We start from the raw sequence: 24,854 nt of genomic DNA, 5'->3' as shown, positions 1-24,854 counted from the left end.
ACCCCTCGGGCCGGCTAGCTCGTTGGAGCCTTCGCTTGCAAGAATTTGATGTAACAGTTGTCTACAAGTCGGGCAACAAACACAGCGATGCAGACTGCTTGTCCCGTGCTCCTATCCCGTCCAGCTCTGATGACCTCGAAGATGACCCCCTCTTTATTGGTGCTCTGACCACGCCCGACCTCGCTCTACACGAGAGGAACGACACGGAATTGCGGCCACTCATCGATTATCTTGAGGGTACCGCCTCGTTACCTCCTCGTCTATTCGCGCGTGGCTTGTCGTCGTTTTGCTTGCGAGATGGCGTCCTCTACAAACGAAATTACGCCCCGACGGACTCTGGTTACCTGCTCGTGGTTCCAACGGCGCTCCGCACTGACGTTTTGCAGGCATGCCACGACGAGCTTCCTTCCGGCCACCTCGGGTTTTCTCGAACGATGGCACGAGTTCGTCACCGTTATTACTGGCCCAGGCTTTCTGCGACTGTCAAGCGTTATGTACGTACTTGCCGCGAGTGTCAACGTCGGAAGAAACCACCTTTCAAGCCGGCTGGCTTGCTCCAACCCATTGCTGCGCCGAGAATTCCTTTCCACCAAGTCGGCATGGACTTACTGGGCCCATTTCCCACGTCCTCATTGGGTAACCGGTATATTGTGGTTGCCACCGACTACCTCACCCGCTATTGTGAGACGAAAGCCCTTCCCCGCGCCACTGCTGCTGAAATTGCTGACTTTTTCATCATCAGCATAGTCCTCCGCCATGGCGCCCCTTATGTTGTTTTAACTGACCGAGGCACAGCGTTCACGTCCACGCTTACTCAGGAAGTTATGCGGCTCAGTGGCACAAGTCATCGTAAGACCTCCGCTTACCATCCTCAAGCCAACGGCCTAACCGAGCGCCTCAATAAGACTATCGCTGATATGATTTCTATGTACGTCGACGACGACCATAAGAACTGGGACGAAATCCTTCCGTACGTCACGTTTGCCTACAATACTGCCCTTCAAGAGACGACGGGGTTCACGCCATTTCGTTTGGTACACGGTCGTGAAGTCGTGACTATGTTGGACACGATGTTGTTGCCCGATATTGCCCGCCAATCCGTTGCCGACGCTGATGCATTCGTTCGCCATGCAGAGGCTGCCCGCCGGCTGGCTCGGCAATGAACCTGCGTGGGGCAAGAAGTCGATGCTCACCGCTATAACCTCCGTCACCGCGAAGTCATTTTCCAGCCTGGCGATCAAGTGTGGGTTTGGAGCCCCATCCGTCTGCGCGGTCGCTCCGAGAAGCTTTTGCACCGTTACTTCGGCCCCTATGAGGTACTCCGCCAACTCAGCGACGTTACGTATGAAGTGCGCCCGCAAGGGAGTGTTCGTTCTTCCAGACGCCCGCCGACATCCGAAATTGTGCACGTCGCAAGACTCAAGCCATACCATGCCCGCTAGGACAACTCTCACCACGTTCGGTGCCTGGGATTCTGTTAGCACCAACACGACCAACACGTGGCTCCCCCTCACTGTCAGGCATCGAATCGATGCCTTTCCAGAGGGGAGGGGCAATGCCGCACTTAGTTTAGCCATCACGCTACCGGCTCCCCCGTGCGGTCTGTCTTCGACCTTTGTCGCGCGCCGGCCTTCGTCCTCTTCTGCTCGGTGCTAGGCCCTGCCGGCTACGCTCTGCGCAGTGTGCTCGCCAGGTACTGTTCTGCCAGGGATTGAACGTCCTACCGGCGTCCGTGACAATATCTACTAAAAAGAGCAATTTACCTAAGTTGCACGCTGTCAGTAGTGTGCTCTTCACTTACGCAAAATCGAGCACAGTATGCAGGAACTGTGTTTTCTTCTTGCGGCGAAGTTAAGATCCGGGTTCAGAATAGTTTAGGATTCAAAACAGGCGCTTTGGGGTGATTTTTGTTGCGAAATCAAATCCATTATGAGACTTTGTATATTCCCGGTCATTATTGTCCCTCAAGTTCTAACTTGGTGTAGTTGCGATATCTGCATAGGCGGAATATTTTTAATAGAGAACCGTCCCTGGGATGGCAACTGGCTGCATCCTTATCTCGTCAACATGATGAGGAACTCTTATTGTGCAAGGGCAGCGTATGGCCAGAAAGTGCCATGACACAAGGTGTTTCCCTCTACTCAAGGTAGGGCCGAAGACCTCTTTCCTAAGCATTTCATCGAAGATTAGCCGAGCACCAGCCCAGGAAAAAGCTTGCATTCATTGTATCAATGGTGGTGGGTGCACGAAGGCACTGAGGTCGAATCCCGCGCCTCCCACACACGTGGCGGATATTCATACCACTAAGCCACCACTATGATATTATCCGTCAAATAGCATGAAGCCAAGGAAATGTCCATGCTACGTTTTGCATTTGCGTCTATTCGGTTGCCTTTGGCAGCGTAGAACGGCAGAAACCTACCACGCATAAAAATTCATGACTCAAAATGACCTCTTCCTTGTTTAACAATGTCTAAAAATGAACGCAACCAAAAGTGAACATGGAACACTAAATGAAAACGTCTTTGAGGCGCGTACCAGGAACTAGGCAGCAGTCTGTTTAAATTGACTTAGGATGTTGACTAGTGACAGGGGTTGCTTTCACTGATACCGCAAGGTGTGAAGATGCCTTTCCAGGTGCCTTTCCAGGGTCCAGGTGCCTTTGGCAAGCGTATGACAGGGACAGAGTCGTAGCAGCGGGGAGGGTTTCGTGATACACTACTTCACAATTACGGTGCTCCCTTGATAGTCCGAATATCAGTGCTGTTGGCCGGTATACCTATAATAGACCTGAGAATATGCGTGTTCTGCAACTGTGCCGGGCGTGCGCAGGTGTGGGACTCCCTGGACGAGCAGCAGGAGCCCCTGATGCGTCTGTGTGGCCAGAGGCCCCCCGAAGCACCGCTCCGCTCTGCAGGCAACACACTGCTGGTGCACCTGGTCACCAAGGCCACCGGAGGAGGGCCCGGATTCGCGGCCGCATTTCGCGAGCTGCCTCGTGAGTACATCTACGCGCATGTCTTTGTACTTTCCTTCGGGCCCTTCGCATAACTGCAGTCTCGGTTAACGGCATAAGTGGCCAGTTAGAAAGTCTGCTGGCACCAAATTTTTCTCACAGCTGCACTCGGAGTCACAAAGAAAAGCGACTGCGCTTGTACAGAGTTAGCAGTATGGTCCGTATTCCCCCATACTGACGGAGTATGAAGCCCAGACAAGTGGAGCCTCCCTGAATGAAGCCTCCACCTTCAAGAAACGCCACCCACCACCCCACTCTCTAGCATCACCCACCAGAAGCCAGCGCAGCAGCAGAGCGGAAACGCGAAGGAGAAATCCAATTCAAAGACACAGTGGGAAAGCGATCAATGAAAAAGCGATATGTACAGCCCTTACCTTTAACGCATATTTGTCGCATCACCTCGTATGATCGCTCGCCAGTTCGACAGTGGAATCAACCGTTGCTGAGTTTTTGTCGTTGTACACTGGTGATATCATTCATACGCAGGATTGAGGCCTCTCGAAATGCTCTTCAGCAGTTCGAGTATTGTACCGACCGCTCCCACTCTGTCTTAGCATTTCCCCGGCCTAGGCACACCACTCCAAATCATTCTGTGCAGCATACGACCATGGTCTTGGTATGCTAATATTCACTCTGTCGCTGGAAATGATCACTGATTGTTTTCTACAAGAATTCTGGGTAACTTTCCTTTTTTACCATAAACCAAAGCTAATGGTTTCCTTGCATACAAGGCGCCAACAGCTCGTTCGCGTTTGCCGTAGTGATGGTAATATTGCAGTCCTAAGCTGAAAAATATGGCAACAGTGCCTTGAGAGGCCGTTACGATTTCACGAAGTGAAACTCAGTCACCATATTCCAGAAATTACGCATGCAATAAAACTGCTGCCACGTGATTCCTTTCATTAGTACGGGTGTAGCTCACTTAATGGCACACAGTGTAGCTAAGTGCCCTCATTCCTCAACACAAGCGGCTTCTAGCACACAAAAAGCTGGTACAGCGGCGCGTCTATAGTGAGGTGATGTGTTAGCCACGCGTGTTCGTGGCGGCATAACCTCACCCAAAGTGCGAGTCCGTCTGTGTCACCCACTCTCTCTATCCATACGCAGCGCTGTGCGGTGGCAGTGTCAACGTGAGCGGCGATGCCTGGCAGACCTTGGAGAGTCCGGGCTTCCCCAAAGCTGCGCCTGCCAATGTCCGTTGTCTGTGGGTGCTACGGGCCCAGGAATCGGTGGGCAGAAGCCAGGGGCGGCTATTGGACGGCGAGGGTGCCTTTAGAGATGTCACCATTAGATTGAAGGAGATGAGCCTCCCATGCGAGGACGGCGCTTACCTAGCTCTCATCACGGATCAGATGGCAAGTGAAATGTTTGTGTAGAGCAAATGTAGAGCAAATGTACTGAAAGTATTTATGAAAGAGAAGCAGAAGACAAGTGAAATACTAGTGTAGCACAAACGTGGTAGAAATGTACTGTAAATCAGCATGAAATAGAAGCAGAAGGCAAATGAAATACTAATGTAGTGCAAATGTACTGCAAGCGTACATGAAAGAGATGCAGAAGACAAGTGAAATGCTAGTTTAGTACAAATGTGCTGCAAGTGCGCTTGTAAGAGAAGCAGAAGGCAAACTAAATACTAGTGTAGAGCAAATGTACATCAAATGTAGTGCGAATGTACTGCGATTGTGCATGAAAGAGATGCAGAAGAGAAGTGCAGTACTAGTTTTACGCAGGTGGAGCTCAAGCGTAGTGTAAGTGTAGATGAAGTAGAAGCAGAACACAAACGAAGTGCTTGTCTGTCTTTGTCAAGGCGAGACACGACGCATCCATGCAGGCAGCAGCGCAAGGAGAGACAAAACAAGAGCCTAGAGGCAGGACGGAGCTGACAGTCTTGTTCCCTAGCTCTTTTCAAGCTGCTGCCAATATAGAACACGACGATATAACCCAACTCACCATTCTGGCAATACATGAAGGGCTCTTTACGATGTAGATATATTGTCACGACTCAAGGAGAGCCGGGCAGGTAGGTGTAGGGGAGAGCCCAAGAACGAGGTCGGTCCTGTTTAATCCGAGAGCCAGGTCTTGCCCGCGCGCCTCTCAAGCTAACCACCGCTTTGTCACCATTTTGACGAAGCGCAGAGGCCGCGCGGTAATAGGCACGTGGCAATATATGAAAAACTAACATATTTGACACCGGAGAACACACAAAATGTCTCCTTTTTTGTAAAGCAACTGAGTAATTATTTTAGATATGAGATAATTTTACAGAGCCAAAGGAAAGACGACATGCCTTCGCCAGTTGTTGAACATATGACGTATCTCCGCATTTTGCGTGAGGTCCTGTTTACCTCCTGCATTACGGCAATGGCTGAGGTGGGTACACCCGTCAGCTGGACGTTTTAGTGCGGCAGCACTGAGACTCACACTCTCTTCTTTTGCATCGGTCCGTCCGGCGACGCCGGTTGCTTGGGAAAAGCAGCACGGATCTCATAAGCCTTCCATCACAGGGCAACGGCGCATCGCTTAACCTCTGCAACACGTCGCCAGGAGCGGTATGAGGACTCCGAGCGATTTATGAATGTAAAGTAGAAAATTACCAGTTCCACATTTATGGACATTAACCCATTAACGCTATTGCGTCATATCCTTACGCTGGAGCTTAAGTGTTTTCTGCAGCTATTGTGCTCTAGTACTTAGTCCTCCACTCGCCAATTTCACTTATCTTTGGCTGAAGCTTGCTTGACCTTGAAAATTGAGCATCGACCCAAAACTGAAACCGAAGTGCTAGTGCACCTTTCTCGCATTTGGAAGAAACACGCTAAATCGTCCGTGACTTTTTTCACGCACAGATGTGCCGTAGAGTCCTGTAGAATCGGTGTTATAGACGGCCTTTGACCAACTTATGGCCGTCATTTATTTTTTATTTATTTTATCTATTTATGAAATACTGCGGACACTAAGTCCAAGCAGGGTGGACGTACAAGTGAGCGAAATAAGAAAGAAATACCACTGGAAAATAGACATAAATAGCCCTAATTGGTTAGACCTCATGGGGCAATGGTTGGTTTATTTGATTCCATTCTAACATAGTTCGTGGGAAAAATGAAAACTTGTACGTGTCTGTTTTGGTGAATATAGGGGTTAGAAAACTAGGGTGGTAATGTCGAGTTTGTCTGGCAGATAACGGCTTTAAGTATAATGAGAGGTCCAGACCAAATTTGTTCTCTAATAAAAGCGCAAGAAACTCTAACCTGAACTTTTTTCTTCGGAGTTCAAGTCGTTCAATTTGGTTAATTTCCATCAAAGTGGTGGGGGAGTCAGTCTTTGCATATTTATTAAAGATGAATCTGACAGCCTTTCTCAGTATTCGTTCCAAATTGGCTATGTTAGATTTAGTATACGGGTCCCACACTACGCATGCGTATTCGAGTTTTGGTCTGATTATAGAAGAATATCAAAGTAGCTTGATGTTAGGAGGCGCGTTCTTCAGTTTATGTCTTAAGCAGCACAATTTGCGAAATGCGGAAGAGCAAATATTATTGATATGCAAGTTCCACGTTAATTTGCTAGTTATAGTTATGCCTAAGTATTTGTAGTTAGATACTTGTTCAAGAGGGGACGAAATTAATTTGTATGTGTAAATATGTGGTATGTTTTTTCTTCTTATCGGAAGATACACACTTTTGTCAGCATTGAGAACCATGCCCCATTGGTCGCACCATTTCAAAACATTGTTCACAGCATTGTTCAAAACATTCTGGTCATCCCTATTAGTAATTTCTTTGAATAATATACAATCGTCCGCGAACAATCTAATATGCACTGATGGGCTAATTACTTGAACAATGTCATTAATATGTAAAAGAAAAAGCAGAGGGCCCAAGACACTTCAATGTGGTACACCGGATGAAACTGGAAGACAGCCCGAACATTGTCCACCAACTTCAACAAACTGCCTGCGATCCTTTAAGTATGCGGTTATCCAAGTTATGAAAATCTCAGGAATTCCAATATGTTTCCTTTTTAGAATTAATTTATCATCAGGAACTTTGTCGAACGCCTTGCTGAAATCTAAAAAAAATTGCATCAATTTGGCCCTTACTATCTATACAGGATGCGAATGAGTTAATTACCGTGATCAGTTGTGTTACTGTCGAGAAACCCCTTTTGAACCCGTGTTAGAATTCGTTTATGACCAAATTTTTTTCTAGAAATTCATTCACACAGTGTGCAACTATATGCTCTAGTAGCTTTACAGCACGATGAAGTCAATGATATGAGACGACAGTTTTGCAACAAAAGACGATTTCCTTTTTTGTAAACGGGGACAATTCGGGCTCTCCTCCAGTCATCGGGTAATTTGCTTGTCAGCAAAGAAGCACGAAATATGATCACGAGGAATTTCGCCAGGGTTCCAGCATAACGACGAAGGAATACATTTGGAATATTATCAGGACCACATGACGTTTTCGTTTTTAAGTTTAATAACTTAGAAAAAACACCTGAATAAGATATGAAATTCACTTCAGAAAGATGATACACCCGGCTATTCGCGGTACACGCGCTCGGAGCAGAAAATACGCTTTGAAAGTACTCATTAAAATGCTGGGCAATAGCCATCTGATCACATACCATAGCGTTGTTCACCGAAACTTGTGACACGGTTTTCTTTTTCTCACTGATGTAAATCGAAAATTTACTTGGCTCGTTTTTTATAAAATTTTGAAGTGATGTGGTAAAAAATAATATGTAGAATCACGTATGGCGCATGCTAGATTGTGGAGCAAATGTTTTATCTGTTTAGGGTCTGTGTGCTTCTTCTTGTGCCGTTTTACCTTTCGCCGGAGTTGAATTATGCTACGTGTCATCCATGGGGTTTTCTTACGTTCTTTTCTATATTTGCTTGGCACAAAAGTTTCGATGCAATAAAGACAAATTTTTTTAACCGGACCCAGAGTGCGCAGACATCAGTATCATCGAAATCTAGAAAGCAGGTTTCTAGATGCTCAGTTACAGATGCGTCGTTAGCACGTGAATAATCTTTAAAACAACGTAGTGATGATTGTTGGTTTTTAGTGTGTTGTACCAAAGGTGAGGAAGCACTAACTAGGCAGTGATCAGAAAGCCCCTGCTCCACAGTGACAGTAAACCTTACAAGACTGCGAGGCAGGAACAACAGATCTAATAATGATTTCGTGGAACCAACTTGACGGGTTGGTTCGTGAACTACTTGCATCAAGTTGTGAGTTAGCATTATATTAAACATTTTATTTGCATGCTTACTGTTAGCACCAAAACACTCAAGGCGTTCCCAATCAACACCAGGCAAGTTGAAATCTCCCATCAACAAAATTTTGCTATTTTCGTGCTGTGACTTATGATTTTGTAGTTTATTTAAGCAGTCAGGTTCAGAATCAGGAGGTCTATACAGAGCATATAAAATGAAGTTACGACCCCAACAAGACAATTTTACGCATAGGCATTCAATTTCTTGCACCTCGTCCTGCAAGACGACCGCAATTTGTTTCTTAATGAGGATAGCTATGCCACCACCTCTAGATTCTCTATCTTTTCGAAATACCGTGTAGGCGGGAGGAAATACATCATCATCATTCACTTCGCTGTGAAGCCACGTCTCCGTAATCACTGTAATGTGTGGATCAGGCTGTGATAAGGTTATCTCAAGATTGGCTGTTTTATTAAATAAACTACGTGCATTAAGGTTCACTACGCGCAGCTGCTTGCATAGTTCCGAGTGACGTCATACCTCGCCCTCTAGAGGTGTTCTAGGTTTTGAGAAGGCTATCTTTCGGCACAGCTGTGAAGACTGGCGGGTGTCGCTGCATATGTCTTGGTGTACTGAACCACGTGCGTGATACAATGAGATAAAGAGCCCGTTTTTGCCAAACTCAGAATGATGCGCTCCTTTCTGTGCCTTTATCCCATTGCTCCATGCAGTACTTGCAGCAGCCGCCTGTGCGGCTGTGTGGGCACAGTGTCCCGCAGGAGTGGCTCAAGCCGCACGCCTCGGCCAGCCGCGTGCAGCTTCTGCTGGACACAGGGCGCCGCGGAGGCCAGGCCAAGCTGAAACTGGAGTACGGCGCCATGCAGGGTAAGAGAGACAGTGCAGCCCTTACATGCAAAGGCCCCCTTCATCCACCTGCTTGCTTTGCTCATTCATAAGCGCGAGAGAAACTATCGGATTGCGGCGTTTCGAAATCTTCCGATGAACGTGTCAAGAAACAAAATTAAAATGCGAATAATTGGTTTTTGGAAGTGGCGATAGCTGGGCCCACAGGAGTCAGCTTGCTGCGCAGAATTATTGAGAAAGAATGTAAACGTTTTGCTATAGTCGAAGGTGCATTCGGGCGTTAATGTTATCGAAAATTTTTAAAGTATTTCAAGATAGAATTGCTTGCCTTTAAACATGTCGAAGTTACATGCGTTACCTAGAAAAACTGAGGGCCCGTGTAATATCACGTTGTTCAGTAGCCAGAACAAGTTGCAAAGGAAAAAATACAACGTCTAGAACTGCGTTTTTATGTCTTTTTATGTTGCGAATTCCGCTTTGTTAGCAACAAAACCCTCAACCGCTGGCAACAGCCTTAAAGGGACACTAAGGATAAATTGAAGTTGGCTTGTATCGATAGAATAGCAGCTCCTGATCACAAAAACGCCACTCTTACTGAAAACAAAGCTCTTGTAATGTAGAAAATAGCAAGAACCAAAATACAGGTGTCGCCGCCACAGGCCAATCTCGCAAGTACAAGCGTGATGACTTCCTAGGACAAGAGGCGCCACCTTGGAGGAATTTTCCTTACTTCATGGAGGCCACGAATCTCTGAGGCTAGCAAAGGAAGGTTGCGCACCGCACCGCTAGCCGTCGAAATCACAGTCTGCGTTTACGTCACGTATCACGTCACTCCGTTCTGTGACGTCATAAGAGTTCTCCGTGTCGTCATAAGAGTTCTCGAGTTTGAATCAGAGTGGCGGGAAAAACTTTCTCAACTTCGAATCCAAATTTCTTTGAAATAAATGCATCATTCGCGCCCGGACAAGCGGCAACAAAGCCATGAAATGCCGAAGTACAAGATTTTGCTAACAAAAAAAAATTATAGAGTTCTCCTCAATGTCCCTTTAACTGAGAATAATTTCGCGACATCAGGTTGCGCCTTATTTTCTCAGAGCTAGGTAAATGAGTTCGCTAGTCCTATGAATTCTTTTTGTACATGATATAAATTATTTTACTGCGTCTCGTAACAACTGGTTAAGGGTACATTAGGTAGCGTATAAAGTTACGGATATACACAGGATAACCGCAACACTTTTCTTTTTCTTTTTAATCTGCAACTGACACACCGTTTTCATAGCTTTCCAGCCGTGATAGTTGTTAAATATCGTCGTGCATGCGGAAAATACAGCGGGTGCGATGCTTCGAACACACTTTCTTCGGTCCACTCGCAGACGCCAACTTGACATACAGCCAGCCAAGCGGTGTTATACACAACGTCGACTATCCGGGTTGGACCACCATAGATGATTATCCGACAGTGCTGACCATCGCGACGGTCAACACCTCATCGACGTCGGCCTTGGCCCTCTACTTCGTCCGCTTCAATGTGGGCGACACTCTGAACAACTCGTGCCAAAACGCCTACATGCAGGTACTCCAAAGTGGTTTCAATAGTAGGCATGCATGGTAAGCCTTCCGCTTTATGTTAGCGAATGCCACAGTAAGCAGATGTTGCTTTCTGCTTCCATGTACTGCACTGATGCTCGTTCAGTGGGCTCTTGCCATTGAAAGTACATATTTACTCATTCTGGAGTTTAGAATGACTCAAAAGTGGTTGCGGAACCGGCGTTAAGTAAATATCCGTTCCTGCAGTGTTTTACCTGGCACAAAACTTCGTCCTCTGGGCGTAGCGAACGCTGAGGAGAGCCTGCATTTGTATATGACTGCGTTGAATGGCTCCTCCTCCTCCCTTTGCTTATTTAAACGTGCATTTCCATAATCTCCCACCGAAGCTGAGTCGCCAAGAAACAAAAATTTCAGGCACGAAGGGAATTCATCGTGTCCGCACTTACTTTTGTGTCAGACGCTGTAGTCTTGAAAACGAAACGCAGTCGAATCTCGAGAAATACCCGGTCAGAAGTGTAGCAACGGCTTGATGCGCATGTTTCCCTTAAACCGAGATGTATTGGGTAGTTCAACAAGAACGTCGGACTGGAAAGAAATTTTGGCCGTATGCATTTGACTGCAGACAGTAACGAGCATTGCACCAAATTCTTTGAAACACGCGTAGGTTTCTGTAGACGTATCTAATATTCGTTAATCAGCACGAACATTTTTCAGGGTTCTCATCAGTAGTGTTGCTTTGGTTTAACGGCCCCGGAAGCATGCCTAAACAGTTTGAAGAAACCAGCGAATAAAATAAATGTTAGCTAATTTGTTAAGGTTCCAGAGAAATGCCCGCAATGAAAGGCACCATACGCTCCCTATGAGCTTCGCTTTTTCACATCTTTCCCGATGACGCTACTCTGTGGCTGAAGCAGACACTGCCAGACAATCACACGACAGCCTATACATCAGTGGCTTGTGCTCTCGTGAGCGGTGCTTCTCGTTAAACAGACCGGAACCCTTCCCAAGAGGAGGGGGGGGGTGCTTAACTGCATTTTTTAAACCAATATCCTGAACCCCACGCATCTCTGATATTATGCATTTTAGTTAGAAGGAAAAATGTTATACACCATGGATCATATGTGCCGGGACGATAGTCGACAACTCAGTCCTGAGACACCAAAGGCTATTGATATGGGTAGAGATCCCGTATGGCAGGTTACCGTAACGCGCACCTTCGCCATGTTTATGAGCCGTTATTGCAAAATTCTTCAGAGCGATTCCAACCAGAGCTAACGTGTGCTCATCAGGATTCACAAAGCCGTACGAGAAATTGCCAATTGCTTGGTGCAAGGGCGCACTTAACGCTTTATACCGCGACTAAGTAGCGCAACAAGGGCCGAATCTTCCAGCGACCGTTTGTCTTTTGGGCCAGAGTCTGAAAACCACGAACTCTGGATTCCACAAGGCGTGTGGTATAAGAGCGGCACAGAGCATAGTGAGGTGATGAGCACTCGTATGCTTTCCGTACGTATATTTTCCGCGTCGACGGCGCGGGCAGCTGCTCCACGGGGATGACGCGTTTATGCCAACTCCGGTGCATCTGCGCGCAAGTTTTAAAGCGAGAGCTTTACTACGCCAGCCAGCGAGCCATTTCGGCTCGTCGCGCAGTTCAGCCGTATGCGAGGGCCCACAAACGACCTTGAGCCGGCGTTGCCTAGCAACGCTGCAGCCGCGCTACAACAGATGGCGCCGCCGTCGACGCCGCTGACGTGGTTAGTGGTGGTTGTTGCTATGAAGGAGGGGGGATACTGGTCCCGACTTATCTTGGTCCTTTGGGCATCACTCTTGGGTGCCAGGGGAGGGGAGGTGGAGGGCCGCCGCCGTCGTTTCCGTGGAAGTCCTTAGCCGTTCTGGAGTCGCACCGCCGCAGAAACGTCAGCGTCCAACAGGAAGGGGAGCCATGGTGCACTGGGAGTGTGTGCAAGCACCAGGCAGGGGGAGGGGAGCCTCGGTGCACTGAGGGTGTGTGCAAGCACCGGGCGGGAGGGAGGGGAGCCCCGGTGCACTGGGAAAGTGTTCAAGTACCTGGCGGAGGGGAGTGGAGCCTCGGTGCACTGGGAATGTGTGCAAGCACTGGACAGGGGGAATGAGCGTCGGCCCACTCAGATCCATCGCCTCGTGCTGGACGGGGCGAAAAACTAGAGGAGGATGCTCAGGCCAGTCTCCTCGAGGAAAGAGAGGAGGACCCGATGCGCCAGGAGCTGGCTGCGAGCCGGGAAGAGGAGGTCGTGCTCTGTCGTAGACGGGAGACCGAGTGCCCGGTATCCCGACTCAAGTCGTCGCGTGGGCCGGGCACGCCAACAGGAGGTGGCCGAGCGTCACTGTGTCCCCGCAGGAGGGGCAGGCAGGAGAGTGCGCCCTGCCACACGCGTACAACCTGGAGGGCGTCCACGTGCCACCAATGCGGAGGCGCAGGAGGAGGGCTCGGTCCCGCCTGGGCAGATGGTCCGAGAGCCGGCGGAAGGGCTTGTAGGCCGCAATCCTCCGGTCGGGGTGAAGGGCCGTACCACCTGCATCATAAGGCGGCGGGCAAAATCATGTTGAGTCACTGCAAATGATACCGGGGACCCATCGGTGTGGGCAGACTCTGCCAGAGCGTCGGCTAGGTCGTTGCTCTCAATGCCGGAGTGGCCCGGCACCCAATGCAGGGAGATCTGGTGGCCAGCATCCTCCAGGGTCTGCAGGCGGGCCCTTAGCAGGGAGGTAGTGTCCACGTTGTCATGAGGCCTGGCGCTCCAACAGATGTGCTCCGCTGCGGTAGAGGGAGAGGAGGTGTTTCCTCGCGGGGGCTATGTATAGATGCGCTTCGCCTCAATGTATTGCAGTCGTTATGGAGAGCGCGAAAGAGACGCAACAACGAGAGAACGAAGCGAGGAGGAGACAACACGCTCAAGAGACGCCAGGATAACACGCCGCACGACTCGAGAAGCGTCGTAACTAAGATGCAGCTAGAAGAAGTCCTGCCACGTCCAGGAGTGACTTTTCAACTGATTGGGCGATGACCGCAGTAGTGACTCAGAAAAATAGTTTGGTTTGTCAGAGGTTATCGCGGACAGTGAAAGTGCGTCAAACTGGCCATGGAGATACACATCTGGTTCTACAGCACACGTCCCAAAGGGTGCAGAAAAATAGAAAACTATAAAATGCGCTGTGACGAAAGAGAAGTCGAGACGAAAACAAATGTTTTTTGAGAGACATGTGCGGCCAATCTGTGTTTCACAAGATCAAGCAAATGTTTCCCACGTTAGCATGATATTCACTAGGGCTAACGTTTTCTTAAAGAAATTCTATGCACAGAAGGCCGATATTTGCTGAAATATTGAGCACATCCCGCACATAGAAAACGCACATTATTAAATTTTTATGCTATGCTTGTGTGAAGAAACGTTGACGTCTTTATAGATTTTTCCTTTCCATTTTAAAATTTTTGTGTAACTTTGTTCTGTATGCTTTAATAAACATGTTTATTGGATATAACAGCTCTGGAAGGCAAATTTATTCCTAAGAAAGTCACACTATACACTTCAGCATCAAGCGTTCTCTATTAAAGGCAAAAAAGTATTCACTTCACCAGCCAAAAACAACTATATATATATATATATATATATATATATATATATATATATATATATATATATATATATATATATATATATATATATATATATATATATATATATATATATATTGTATTCAGTAGGGGTTCCAATGTGCCAGTTTACAAGTGTAAGTACAGTATTACAACAAACGCGACTATTCGTTTTAAAGGTTTATTGTGCCAACAGTTTCGGAAATGGTATTCCGTTCGTCAGGGCTGGCTTACAATGAAACAGTTTTCTCAATATACGGACACAGAGCGAGCGAGGATATATAAACTCCGCCCTCAAAGCAAACTTGAGAGTGAGGGCAAGGGGCCGTATAATGGACCGCGCAGCAACTCCCACGGAGGCAGTGGCTGAATAGAACAGAAAAACGCAGAGAAAAAACGGGGAGGTGGAAATAGTAAATGTGTTGAAAAGACAACGAATTTGAACAGCGATAGAAAGGAGAAAGGAGTTATAAAAAACGGCTCTCGGCGCACCAGGAGGCCCCACTCCCCCGCGGTAAATGTATATATACATTTACCGCGGATAGGAAGGTGTTAAAATCCCTGACGCTTCGCGCATTCTTCATTACACTAACATCACTCTCTGTCTTTGCCTCTTCTACCTTAGGTGCGCGACGGTGGCGCCACCTCTCGTGTCCTGGCCCACGTGTGCGGTGACGTCAACCCGAGCCCGGTGTTTTCAACCGGCAACCGGCTCAGCGTCATCGTGAAAAACGCGAGTGCCGGTCGAGTCATCGGTGCCTGGTCTGTCCGATACATCATGGTCTACTTCACCAGCCCTGAAGGAGGTATATCGTGGTAATCTGTTTACAAGTAGTACATGACGCAGCAGTTCAGAACGTCGTCCGCACTGTTGAAAAGCAACTGAAAAGAATAGAACTTAGAGTGCTTCTTCAGCATTTCCAGCACCACTCCTATTTTCGATTCAAAAGAAATATTTTTCCGCCTATAAAGTATACCCAGGCCTCCAGAAAGCAGCATATTGAACCAAAAACAGCAATGGCTAAATTTTAGAAGGCATGTACAAAACTAATAACAATTCTAAATTCCAGCATTTGCCAAATACTCGAGGGAACGTGGAATCACGTTTGGTTTCGACGATGCACATGGTGTTAGAAACTGAAAAAAAATGATACTATTACTGGTGACAAAATCTGCTACGAAGCTCGCTCTGTTGAGAAATATTTACTACGTTCGCTACGTGCAGTACCAAGGATGCTAGGTTCGCTTAAGACAAGGAAAGCTGTGTTACTTGGCACACAGAAAAAGCTGACAGTATGCTATGTACCGTCGGCGTCAAAAGAAATGCGAACAGCAGGGCGCATGGTCAAACGTCTTTTATTTTTTAATGTCATTTTATTTGGCGCCAATAGTACTCAAAAATCATGAAGCAATGTTCGCGCGATGCGAATTCGCAAAAAAAAGTCTGTTTCGGCGTTTTCTCGTCAGCCAGTGAGCTCGTCACTCTCCTCTCATAATATTGCTTTTCCCTGACCCCCTCTTTGTGACCACACACACCGTTTTTAAGAGCGTTAGCTCTTATTCATCACGTTTCTCGATTTCTTGGGGTCTGCTACCACCTCCCTTTGACGTGAAATTTTCTGTCCTAGGAATTCAAGACGGCGGCCCCATAGTAAATCGATATAGCAGCCCAATTAGTGATTGAATGGCGGCGTCATTAATATATTGAATTGGTGATTGATTCGTGACGTCACTGATATATCCAATTGGTGATGATCGGTGATGTCTTCTAATGCTTATATCAAGGCGACGAATGACTTCACAGCAAAACTACTTATGTATTCTCGACGCTGGTGATTGGGAGACTTCATTAAGCTTTATAATCAGTCTGTGACGTCATCATAATGTGCCATGTGGCTATGTTTAATCGCTTCTAACTTAGTAATTAATGAGGTCATCATAAAACGAATAATATAGTTGGAATCCTCTAGATGAATGGAACACGTTGAACACCAATAAGTACTAATGAAGTTTATATTTATTTCTGCTTAGACTTAAATTTAATTCTTTATGATTAATTACCCGATGACGTCATGGTCTAATTAATAGCATATTCGTAAGGGACTCAATGAGTACATCTTGGACAGCAATATCGCCTAATTAGATTATTTATGGTTACGCTTAACATGGCGGCTGTGACCTCACACTCGGCAGCTCACAATTTCATACCTCATTGCGGCCGGGCACCTACCGCCTTGAGGTAAGGAACAACCCTCCAAAGAGTCTAAAAACTTTTTCGGCCCAAATTGGTCAAAAATATCCGACCTCAAGGCGGTAGGCGCCCGCTCGCCGTGAGGTATGCAAAAGTAACCCGATTACGTGATAATACATCGCATGGACGATAGATGGCGATACCAAACAGCTAACGCTCGTTAATTCAACGTCATGCAGACGGTGACGGCATCTTTTTTTATTTTTCGTGAACACACGTCTCGAACGTTTTTGTCCGTAACTGTACATAATGTCCCAAAGGTTCAGCTTCTCAAATTCCACCGATTAATATGCTCTATGTGCCTCGAAAACTGCAGGCGCTAAATGTTTTCCTAAATTACGAAAGGCCGTGATCAGCGAGTCCTGCGTGAAGCATTGCCACCTGTCTGTGTTTCTCTGCTGCCGTGGGGTTGATACAGATTACGTCAATGCGAGGATGCAACCCTTCCTCAACCGTGCCAGCCAATGCATGTTAAGAGTTTCCCGTGCAGCGGCATCGTGAGTTTGCTGCAATGGTTCCTACTGTTCTCGTGGAAGTCGGGGTCGCCCGCGAATAGTTTATCTCGCAAACGTAGGTCATAAATGACTCAAGATAATTTGCCTTTTGGTATACTTTTGGACTAATTCGGCCATTCCTTAAGTACATTGAGACTACGCTCATAAAGTTGCTCTACAAGCACCTTTCGAAGCCAGTTAAGCTACTCCAGTGTTTTGTTACTCAACGCATTGTTCACTGCCTTAATTAAGCCGTGAGTTCTCAAGGCATTTCGTCAATTTTTTTATTCTGAAGCATCTTTTGGAATTGTTTGCTGTACCATGATGGACTTGCTTATGTAATTGCGATATACTTTATTCACGCGCAATCGAACCTGTGTACTTGACGATGGTGGAGATCTGATTAGCAAGCGTAAAAAAAATCTGCTAATGCTCCCTTGCAGCTCGACTTTTGTAATAGGCCAAGTTTTAGTAAAGTAACAGTTGTATATATGATTTCGTTTCATTTATCATTTAGCGATACTGTCAGTCCCAAGAGTGACTATTACAGGAATGGAAGGAACGAATTTGATTATAATGGTAAGTACAAAATACGAAGATGGGCATATTTTAAAGCGATGATAACAGCATGTACTTCATTTGCAAATACAGTATCTTGGCCAGAAACAAAAGAACTAGGCATCATAAAGCCACAAAAACTTCGGTTCGCTTGAGAGTGGCAATGTAGTCCTACTGCTCCGTCTCGGTGGCAAACACGACATTCTCAATATGATGTAGGTATTCGGTCGATGTAGATGGTGATATAGCGGCGTCTGGGAGAGTGTTCCAATCATTGCAAAGGCGAGGGAGATAACTGAACTTGAAGCAGTCATTTCTCCCAGGTCCCTTCCTATATGCGGTGTGGTTCTATCTTCTGCTTCCCTCTACAGCGATCACTGCTCAGGGCCAGGGAGTATGAGTGGAGGGAGGGGGCGTTCCGAGAGCGGAAGCACGGCACATACCTGGTGGGCCTTTTGGGAGCTTAGCAGATAGCACTTCATTGATGAGGACTGGAGGTAGTGATGACTAGAGGAGGTGGTTCACCACGACAAAACACAACACTGCACAGCAGGAATACTGCTCTGCGATGGAGGGACGTAAATAGGAGGGTTGCACAGGGACTGGCCGGTAATTTTTGGGAGTGGTGCACTGACAGCGATTGGAGCACTGACGATGTCACGTTAAGGAAAGCGACACAGCACAGTGGGAAGTGGTGGTAACGGACGCTGGACTAACGAGGGAAAGACTTATGCACTGTCCAATTGTTCATTTAGGACTCAAGTGGGATTGGCAGAATGTAGGTCACAGTGAACAGTCATTTCTTAAAACCTGTAATGAAATAAATTTATTCTGGCGATGTCCGCGTGTTTGGTTAGTTTTGGTTTCGAAATATTCTGATTTAGGTATCTTAAGTAATTGTGCATAATAAGGTAAAAGAATTTCAATCCATCAAATCTGGTTCTTGCTGCGAACGTGAAATTCTTGCTTCGATGAAATACTACCTCACAGACCCGTTTGCTGAAAGCCAAGTGCCAGTTACATCACTTTCCCCTGAACACAGTCGTGACTGTGCCGGTGCCACGAGATTCTGCGGTACTCGTTGATTGCTTTTATTGATGTCATCCGCCTGAGCCACGTCGAAAGGCAATGACAGCCCTAGTCATGAAGAACGGGAGGAATTATTAAAAGGACGCACTGGGTAGGAATATTGAAGCCTAGCCGAAATAAATCAACACAAATTCGCCTAGTGGCCTATTAGGTCAGAAGCGTCATTTATGCTTAGCATGTGGGAGGGTATCAGGGGCTCCCGGAGATTCACAATAAGACGAAAGTTTCGCACGTCGGGAGAGAAAAATGGCAAAGAGGGCAGCTTCAACGAAGGCCGGCCTGCGACAGCTGAACACAATCCTTCCTGCAGGTCATTGTTTTATTATCTTTATTGCAAAATCTACATGAGGAAAGAGCTCCGGAGTGTCCGGCATCGTTGACATCAGCAGAGTCCTTCAATTCCTTTTCCTTCCGAATGCTGCTGGCATCAACGATTGAACGGTCTGGGGTGTCACAGTCACGTGACCACCTCCTAGCCAACGACAGTTCCTCGCCAGCCAATCGGCTTCTATTCTGTGCCGTTAAAACGTCAGGTGATCATCTTCTGGCCAATAACAATTACTATATCTCCAGGCAACCGCCGTTTATTGCGTAACACGTCCCAGCATGACGAACCTCTTTCGAGTCACCCTTGCAACTGCCGATTTGGAGTGTGCGGCTCCTCGCTATGATGGGCGAGGTGGAGCGAGGAATCCCAAGATATGACGCACCTATCGTCGATATTGCCCACATAAAAACAGAAGGCCGCCGAAAGTGTTTTTTTTTCTTAATACTGTTATTATTCTTCCCGCGCGCAGCCCCCGCCGGTTGTGGCGGCAACGTGACGGCCAGCGAGGGCGCCCTGTCCAGCCCGGGCTTTCCGGCGACGTTCGCCCAGCGCCGCACTTGCACGTGGTTCGTGACGGGGCGCGCCAGGGCCACGCTGCAGCTGAGCTTCGTCGCGTTCGCCTTCAACTCGTCCGCCGCTGCCTGCGAGGCCAACTACCTGGAGGTGTACGACGGACACCGGGACAGCCCCGACGCCAAGATCACGCGCCTCTGCGGACAGGTACGCATGCGCGCGCGATACGCAAAATGGAAAGAAGACGTGATGATACAATTTCTTGGGGCACAGCCACCTGAGGTATGAGGCTGGACTCTTAAGTTCACAAAAACATACATCGCTGAACACCGTCGAGATTTATACCTATATAACTGAAGTGGCATGGAGACCAACATCCTAGCTTTCTATATTGCCTGCTCGCAACTATAGTATTATCGTCGCTAATAAGTGATCACAGTAATTATTTCCCGAGCGCGCTATAGATACCTTTTCGGGGCTTTTGCGACTGAATGTATCCGATTTCTGAACACGTCTTGCGCTGATACTGCGCAGTGTTCGTATAAAAGAGAGATCTCGCAGTGGGTACTTCGCTTATCTCTGAGTCTGAATCGGTGCAACAAGAGGTCCCTCCCTCTTCACGTCTGTGCGACGTCGTGGACCTGTCTAATGCATTCGTTAATTAGACAGCTTCGAAACGTAAAACTTTCCGGTGAAATCCTGAATTATAAATTAATATTTTTTAGCACGCTCACTAGATTGACGTGGTCTGTGAGAAAATTTCCGTGCTCGAAGGCAGCGTATCACAATGCAGAGTTGTGAGCATACGTGAGCGGAGCATCCTGTGGTCCTCTGACCCCTTTCACGAGTTATTTGCCTGAATAAAAATTGGCGGTATGTGCAGGATGGCAGTGATCGCTGGAGCGTTTTCTCATAGACACGTGATGTGTCTTCATTTTCGGTCAGATAAGCTTGATTGCACCTAAAACAAAACAGTGTACTCCGGTAATATCCGCACCTATACGCTAAGAATAAAAATGTGGTGGAGTGCATATGGCAGATTCTCTCAGATCATGAACGGCAGTTTACCATTATCCCCCAAGAGAAAAATATACAAATTTATCTTACCGCTATTCACCTATGGGGCAGAAACGCGGAGGCTAACGAGAAGGGTCTAGCTTAAGTTAAGGACAACGCAGCGAGCTATGGACAGAAAAGTGATAGATGTAAAGTTAAGAGACCGGAAGCGGGAAGAGTGGATGACGGAATAAACGCGAGTTAATAACATCCTAGTCGAAATCTAGAGGAAGAAATGGGCTTTGGCAGGGCATATAATGCGAAGGCAAGATAACTGCTGGTCCTTAAGGGTAACAGAGTGGATTCCAAGAGAAGGCAAGCGTAGCAGGGGACGGCAGAACGTTAGGCGGGCGCATTAGTTTAAGAAATTCGCTTGGATATGGTGGGTGCAGCTGGGATAGGACAGTGTTAAATGGCGAGACATGAGAGAGGCCCTTGCCCTGCAGTGGGCATGGTCAGGCAGATGATGGTGATGATATACTGCGCGGCATGGTTATGTATACACATATATTGACTGTCCACCAAGCGAAGCTATAGTGGAATGGCAATATTCAAAATAAAAAGCTATTTAAAATGTTTCTGTAAAAAAAAACATCTGCAGATTTTACACCTTTCTGCAGGTTGAAGTTATAGCAACTGCTGCACAGTGCACGCTCCCTCTTTCTTCCTTCCTCCCCAATCTCTTCCCGCCCCTTCGCACTCTATTTATTAGAGCGCCATATATAAAGAAGCCTCATATGAGGTGCACTGCATGATTACAAAGTGCGCTTTTTTTTTACTGCTCGGCCCACGTGTCCAATATTTCCGAGGCCAGTAGGCAAACGCCGGAGTAATAGACGATTTGCGAAGTGCGCAGCGCCATCTCGCAGCACTCGAAGAACTAGGCCCGCCATGTTGGTTCGGTAGAGAAAACACTACCGCTGCCCAGCGTTGGTTTGAAACGGCTGCGCTTTGAAATTTGAAATAACGACGCGCTGTTGCGCTATGTTGTGCATTCTGCGCGAACACTACGATGCGTGTGGGAACCAGTTACGTTCCAGCTTCTCGCTGTTTTATTAATTTTTTTCCTCTGTGCCAACGTTTTAATAACACCAAATGCCACGCGAGGTATAAGTGTCAGCACGCCGGCCAGTGTCGCTTTCTGTGCTGATTTTTCACAAAGTTTTGTAGGAGATTTGCGTTCAGATTAAGATACGGATCAGAGTCTTTATTGTTTCGGATCAAAATTATGAGCTGATTTCGGCCATTTAGTAACTCTCGATCTACTAGCGCGTAGTATATAGGTCAGACGGGAACGTATCGACGCGTACTTGAACAACCTAATAGAGGAGGCAAATTTTTCCAGCCAGCCTAGGCGTTTGTTGCTCAAGCATGTAGTCCAGTCGCGAAGAGGCGTGTTCTGAAGCTGAAGCTTGGCTTTTGAAATTACACTCGCGAGATTCATGACAGCTACACCGGTATCAAGAAAGCACGCATAGACGCATCAGCTCGACTAGCTCGACAGAACCAAGATGGAAACCGGAAGGCTTGGGCACGGTATTGCCAGATTGCCTAGCAGTTTCGCATATCGTCTATTGGGTGCGACATTCGGCGGCCGTCCCTCGCTGCGTCCACCCCTTAGAAGGCCTCCTATTCAGCTATATGTCTCTAAAACATAACTGCACAAACCCTCAACGTTATGGACTGGCATTGCTCTCACTGTTGATGCACAACTACCACTTTCACCTTTCCGCCTCTGTGGCAGCAAGAAATATGAAGATTTCCTTTGTTGTTGTTTTAAAACATCAGTTAAAAAGCTTGCTGTGCGGAGATCGCGCCATTCTCATTAAATAATTGAATGGGGCGGGGGGAGGGGGGTGCAGTATCACTACGTGATTCCAGCAACAGCATCATCAGTCGCATGACTCCTTGGCCTCAAGTTTCAATAATTATGACTTGTTAATCGTCATGTAACCCATTAAGCGCCTTACACAGTACCATGACTCCCTTCAAAGCTGAAACTCAGGTATTGCATGAACACCCCTGCATTTTTTGTTTACACACAGAGGTTTTCAATTTGCGCAGTTTGCAATAACTGAGTGGCATCATAGTTTGGCAAGGTTTTTCATCGCTATGCTCTTTTTCCTTGATGGGGTGAGAGGGTCGGATGCGGAGAGGGAGCGAGAGGTATAGCTGGCGGATCATTTTGGGTTCCTATAGGTAAACAGTATAGATCTGTTTGGACAGCAAACATGCACCGTTAACTTTCATTTGTATGTCGCGTTTGATATGCAGGACATGCCAGCGACGCTCCAGTCGACAGGCAGTCAGCTTATGGTTAGAATGGTCACCAACGAAAAGAACGCGGGCGTCGGCTTCTACGCACGCTTCAAGGTTCAAGACGAAGGTGAGACTATGCCTCAGAGGCAGCACGAAGTTATATTCGCAGCGAGCGCCTACGTTTTAGTGCTCTACAGGAGAAATCAATGTTCGTTACCCCAGTCGAGGAAGCGTTAGCTCACCTCAAAATATCTTTCGAAAGCGAAGCCACTTCTTCGTGGTTGGTTGGGTTGTTGGCACATACCCACACTGGGGGATCGGCCAAGAATTGAGAGGCAAAGGTTGCTATTCACCTGTACTCAGTAAAGGCAAAAACGAAAAGCACGTGGGAGTGCAACACCGGTATTCTCACGGCAGGAATCCTGTTGTCCTCCTCTTCTCTCCATAGCCATTTTATTTGTGATTCCGTCGTAAAAAGAAAAACGTTCTCAAGGGTGTTGCCAATTAAGACTGTGTCGTTTGTAACATCATTTTAATTCTTACACATCACCCGTTTCCACTGCAGACCAGCGGGCGCATGTTGGAGTATCGTCTGGGGATCGGTCACCGTGATCGCTCGGCTGCATCAAAGTTCTAAACTGGCAACTATCCCCAGCGCGGCATGTCCCGGTACAACGAAGGAGGAGACAGCAATCGCTGGTTAGCCCAAGCCAAAAAGGCCAGAAGCCTTTTACGCTGGTTACGCTGCGCGGTGACTGCCGGTTCCTGCCGCTGTTCTTGTCTTCGATCTTCTTGTCTCTTCTGGACTGCCCCTTCAGTCTTCTATGGTGAGGCCGTTCCACGTGTTGGGGTTTTGGCCAGGTGTTGTATTTTCTTTTTTTTCAATGTTGAAGCAATAGTTTAGGTTTAATGTACCCTTAGGCTTAGAGCGACGTCTTTAGCTTCCCCGGGTGGGGGTCCGGCTTTCTGGTTCGTCAGCCTGCCGGCCTAAAGTTTGTCCCTGGATTCATTCGGACGTAATAGCCTCAGTGACATTCCAGTGGCGCCTGTACCCATTGGAGACGGAGCCCTAATATTGGAAAAATCTAAAATGATCCAGGAGCAGCTGAAGGCTGTTACCAGCCAGTACCTGGAGATCTCTGAGGTGCGCCGATCCTCGGATGTGCAGTGCGTGTCGGAGTTGCTGCATTGCGCATCCTTCGTGTCGTCGTCTTTCTAGTTAAGCCCTTAATACCAAAGAAACTCGCATGTTCAAAAGGTATTATCCGCTGCGTGGACCCATCGGCCTCTCCTCAATAATTACTTAAGGACCTTCAGGACGGTGGTGTTGGCGTTTTATCACTATACCGTTGTACCAGGGATGCTAATGGCTCACGTGTGCTGACAGAGTACGTGATTGCAATTTTTGCAGGATCATCGTGCTCGTCTGAGCTTAAAGTTTGGCCCATAGTGTACCGCGTCGACCCGCTACAACCTCGTCCTTTGTTAAGAGTTTGAGCGACCTACTGGAGATGGTACAACACAAATCAGCGCGGTTTATTCTCTCTGACTTTCGGCGTACATCAAGCGTAACCGCTATGAAAACTACCCTAGGCCTATCTTCACTTGCATCACGACGCAAAATTGCACGCCTGTGCCTTTTTCACAAAATATTTCATCATGAGTCTATTCGCTACGCGTTACTTCTTCCCCCTTCATATATTTCACGCCGCACAGATCACATACATATGGTAGGCATTTCTATTTGCAAAACTAAAACATTCTCGGATTCTTTTATTCCTCGCACGTCATATGACTGGAACCACCTTGCTTCCTCAGTTGCCACACTTCCTGACCCTGTATTATTTAGGTCTGCTGTTACCGCTTCTATTGAATGATATATTGTATTGATCACTTGTTCTAACTTATCTATGTTGTGATAATTTATTGTTCTCTGCTGTTGTTTGTATTTTCAGTGTTATTATGTACTACCCACTCCCCTCTGTAATGCTTTGCTCTGAGGGTAAAATAAATAAATAAATAA

At 47.1% G+C, this 24,854-nt stretch overlaps 1 protein-coding gene across 1 annotated transcript in view; it reads left to right on the top strand.

The window, feature by feature from the left end:
- The window catches only part of LOC144093912 (cubilin-like), a 245,887-nt gene extending 221,052 nt beyond the window's left edge, over positions 1–24,835 (top strand). Inside the window, exons 59-66 of the mRNA XM_077627662.1 lie at positions 2,833–2,998; positions 4,124–4,371; positions 8,972–9,125; positions 10,478–10,677; positions 14,909–15,089; positions 19,473–19,723; positions 22,847–22,958; positions 23,397–24,835. Of these exons, the coding sequence (XP_077483788.1) occupies positions 2,833–2,998; positions 4,124–4,371; positions 8,972–9,125; positions 10,478–10,677; positions 14,909–15,089; positions 19,473–19,723; positions 22,847–22,958; positions 23,397–23,443 (1,359 nt within the window). The 3' untranslated portion in view covers positions 23,444–24,835. The remainder of the gene's footprint in view (positions 1–2,832; positions 2,999–4,123; positions 4,372–8,971; positions 9,126–10,477; positions 10,678–14,908; positions 15,090–19,472; positions 19,724–22,846; positions 22,959–23,396) is intronic.
- The last annotated feature ends 19 nt before the right edge of the window (positions 24,836–24,854 follow it).

This window comes from Amblyomma americanum, chromosome 6 (genome assembly GCF_052857255.1).
Source record: "Amblyomma americanum isolate KBUSLIRL-KWMA chromosome 6, ASM5285725v1, whole genome shotgun sequence".
NCBI classification, from domain to species: Eukaryota; Metazoa; Arthropoda; class Arachnida; order Ixodida; family Ixodidae; genus Amblyomma; species Amblyomma americanum.
Note: the sequence above shows the minus strand (reverse complement) of the source record. Positions and strands in the feature narration are given on the sequence as shown.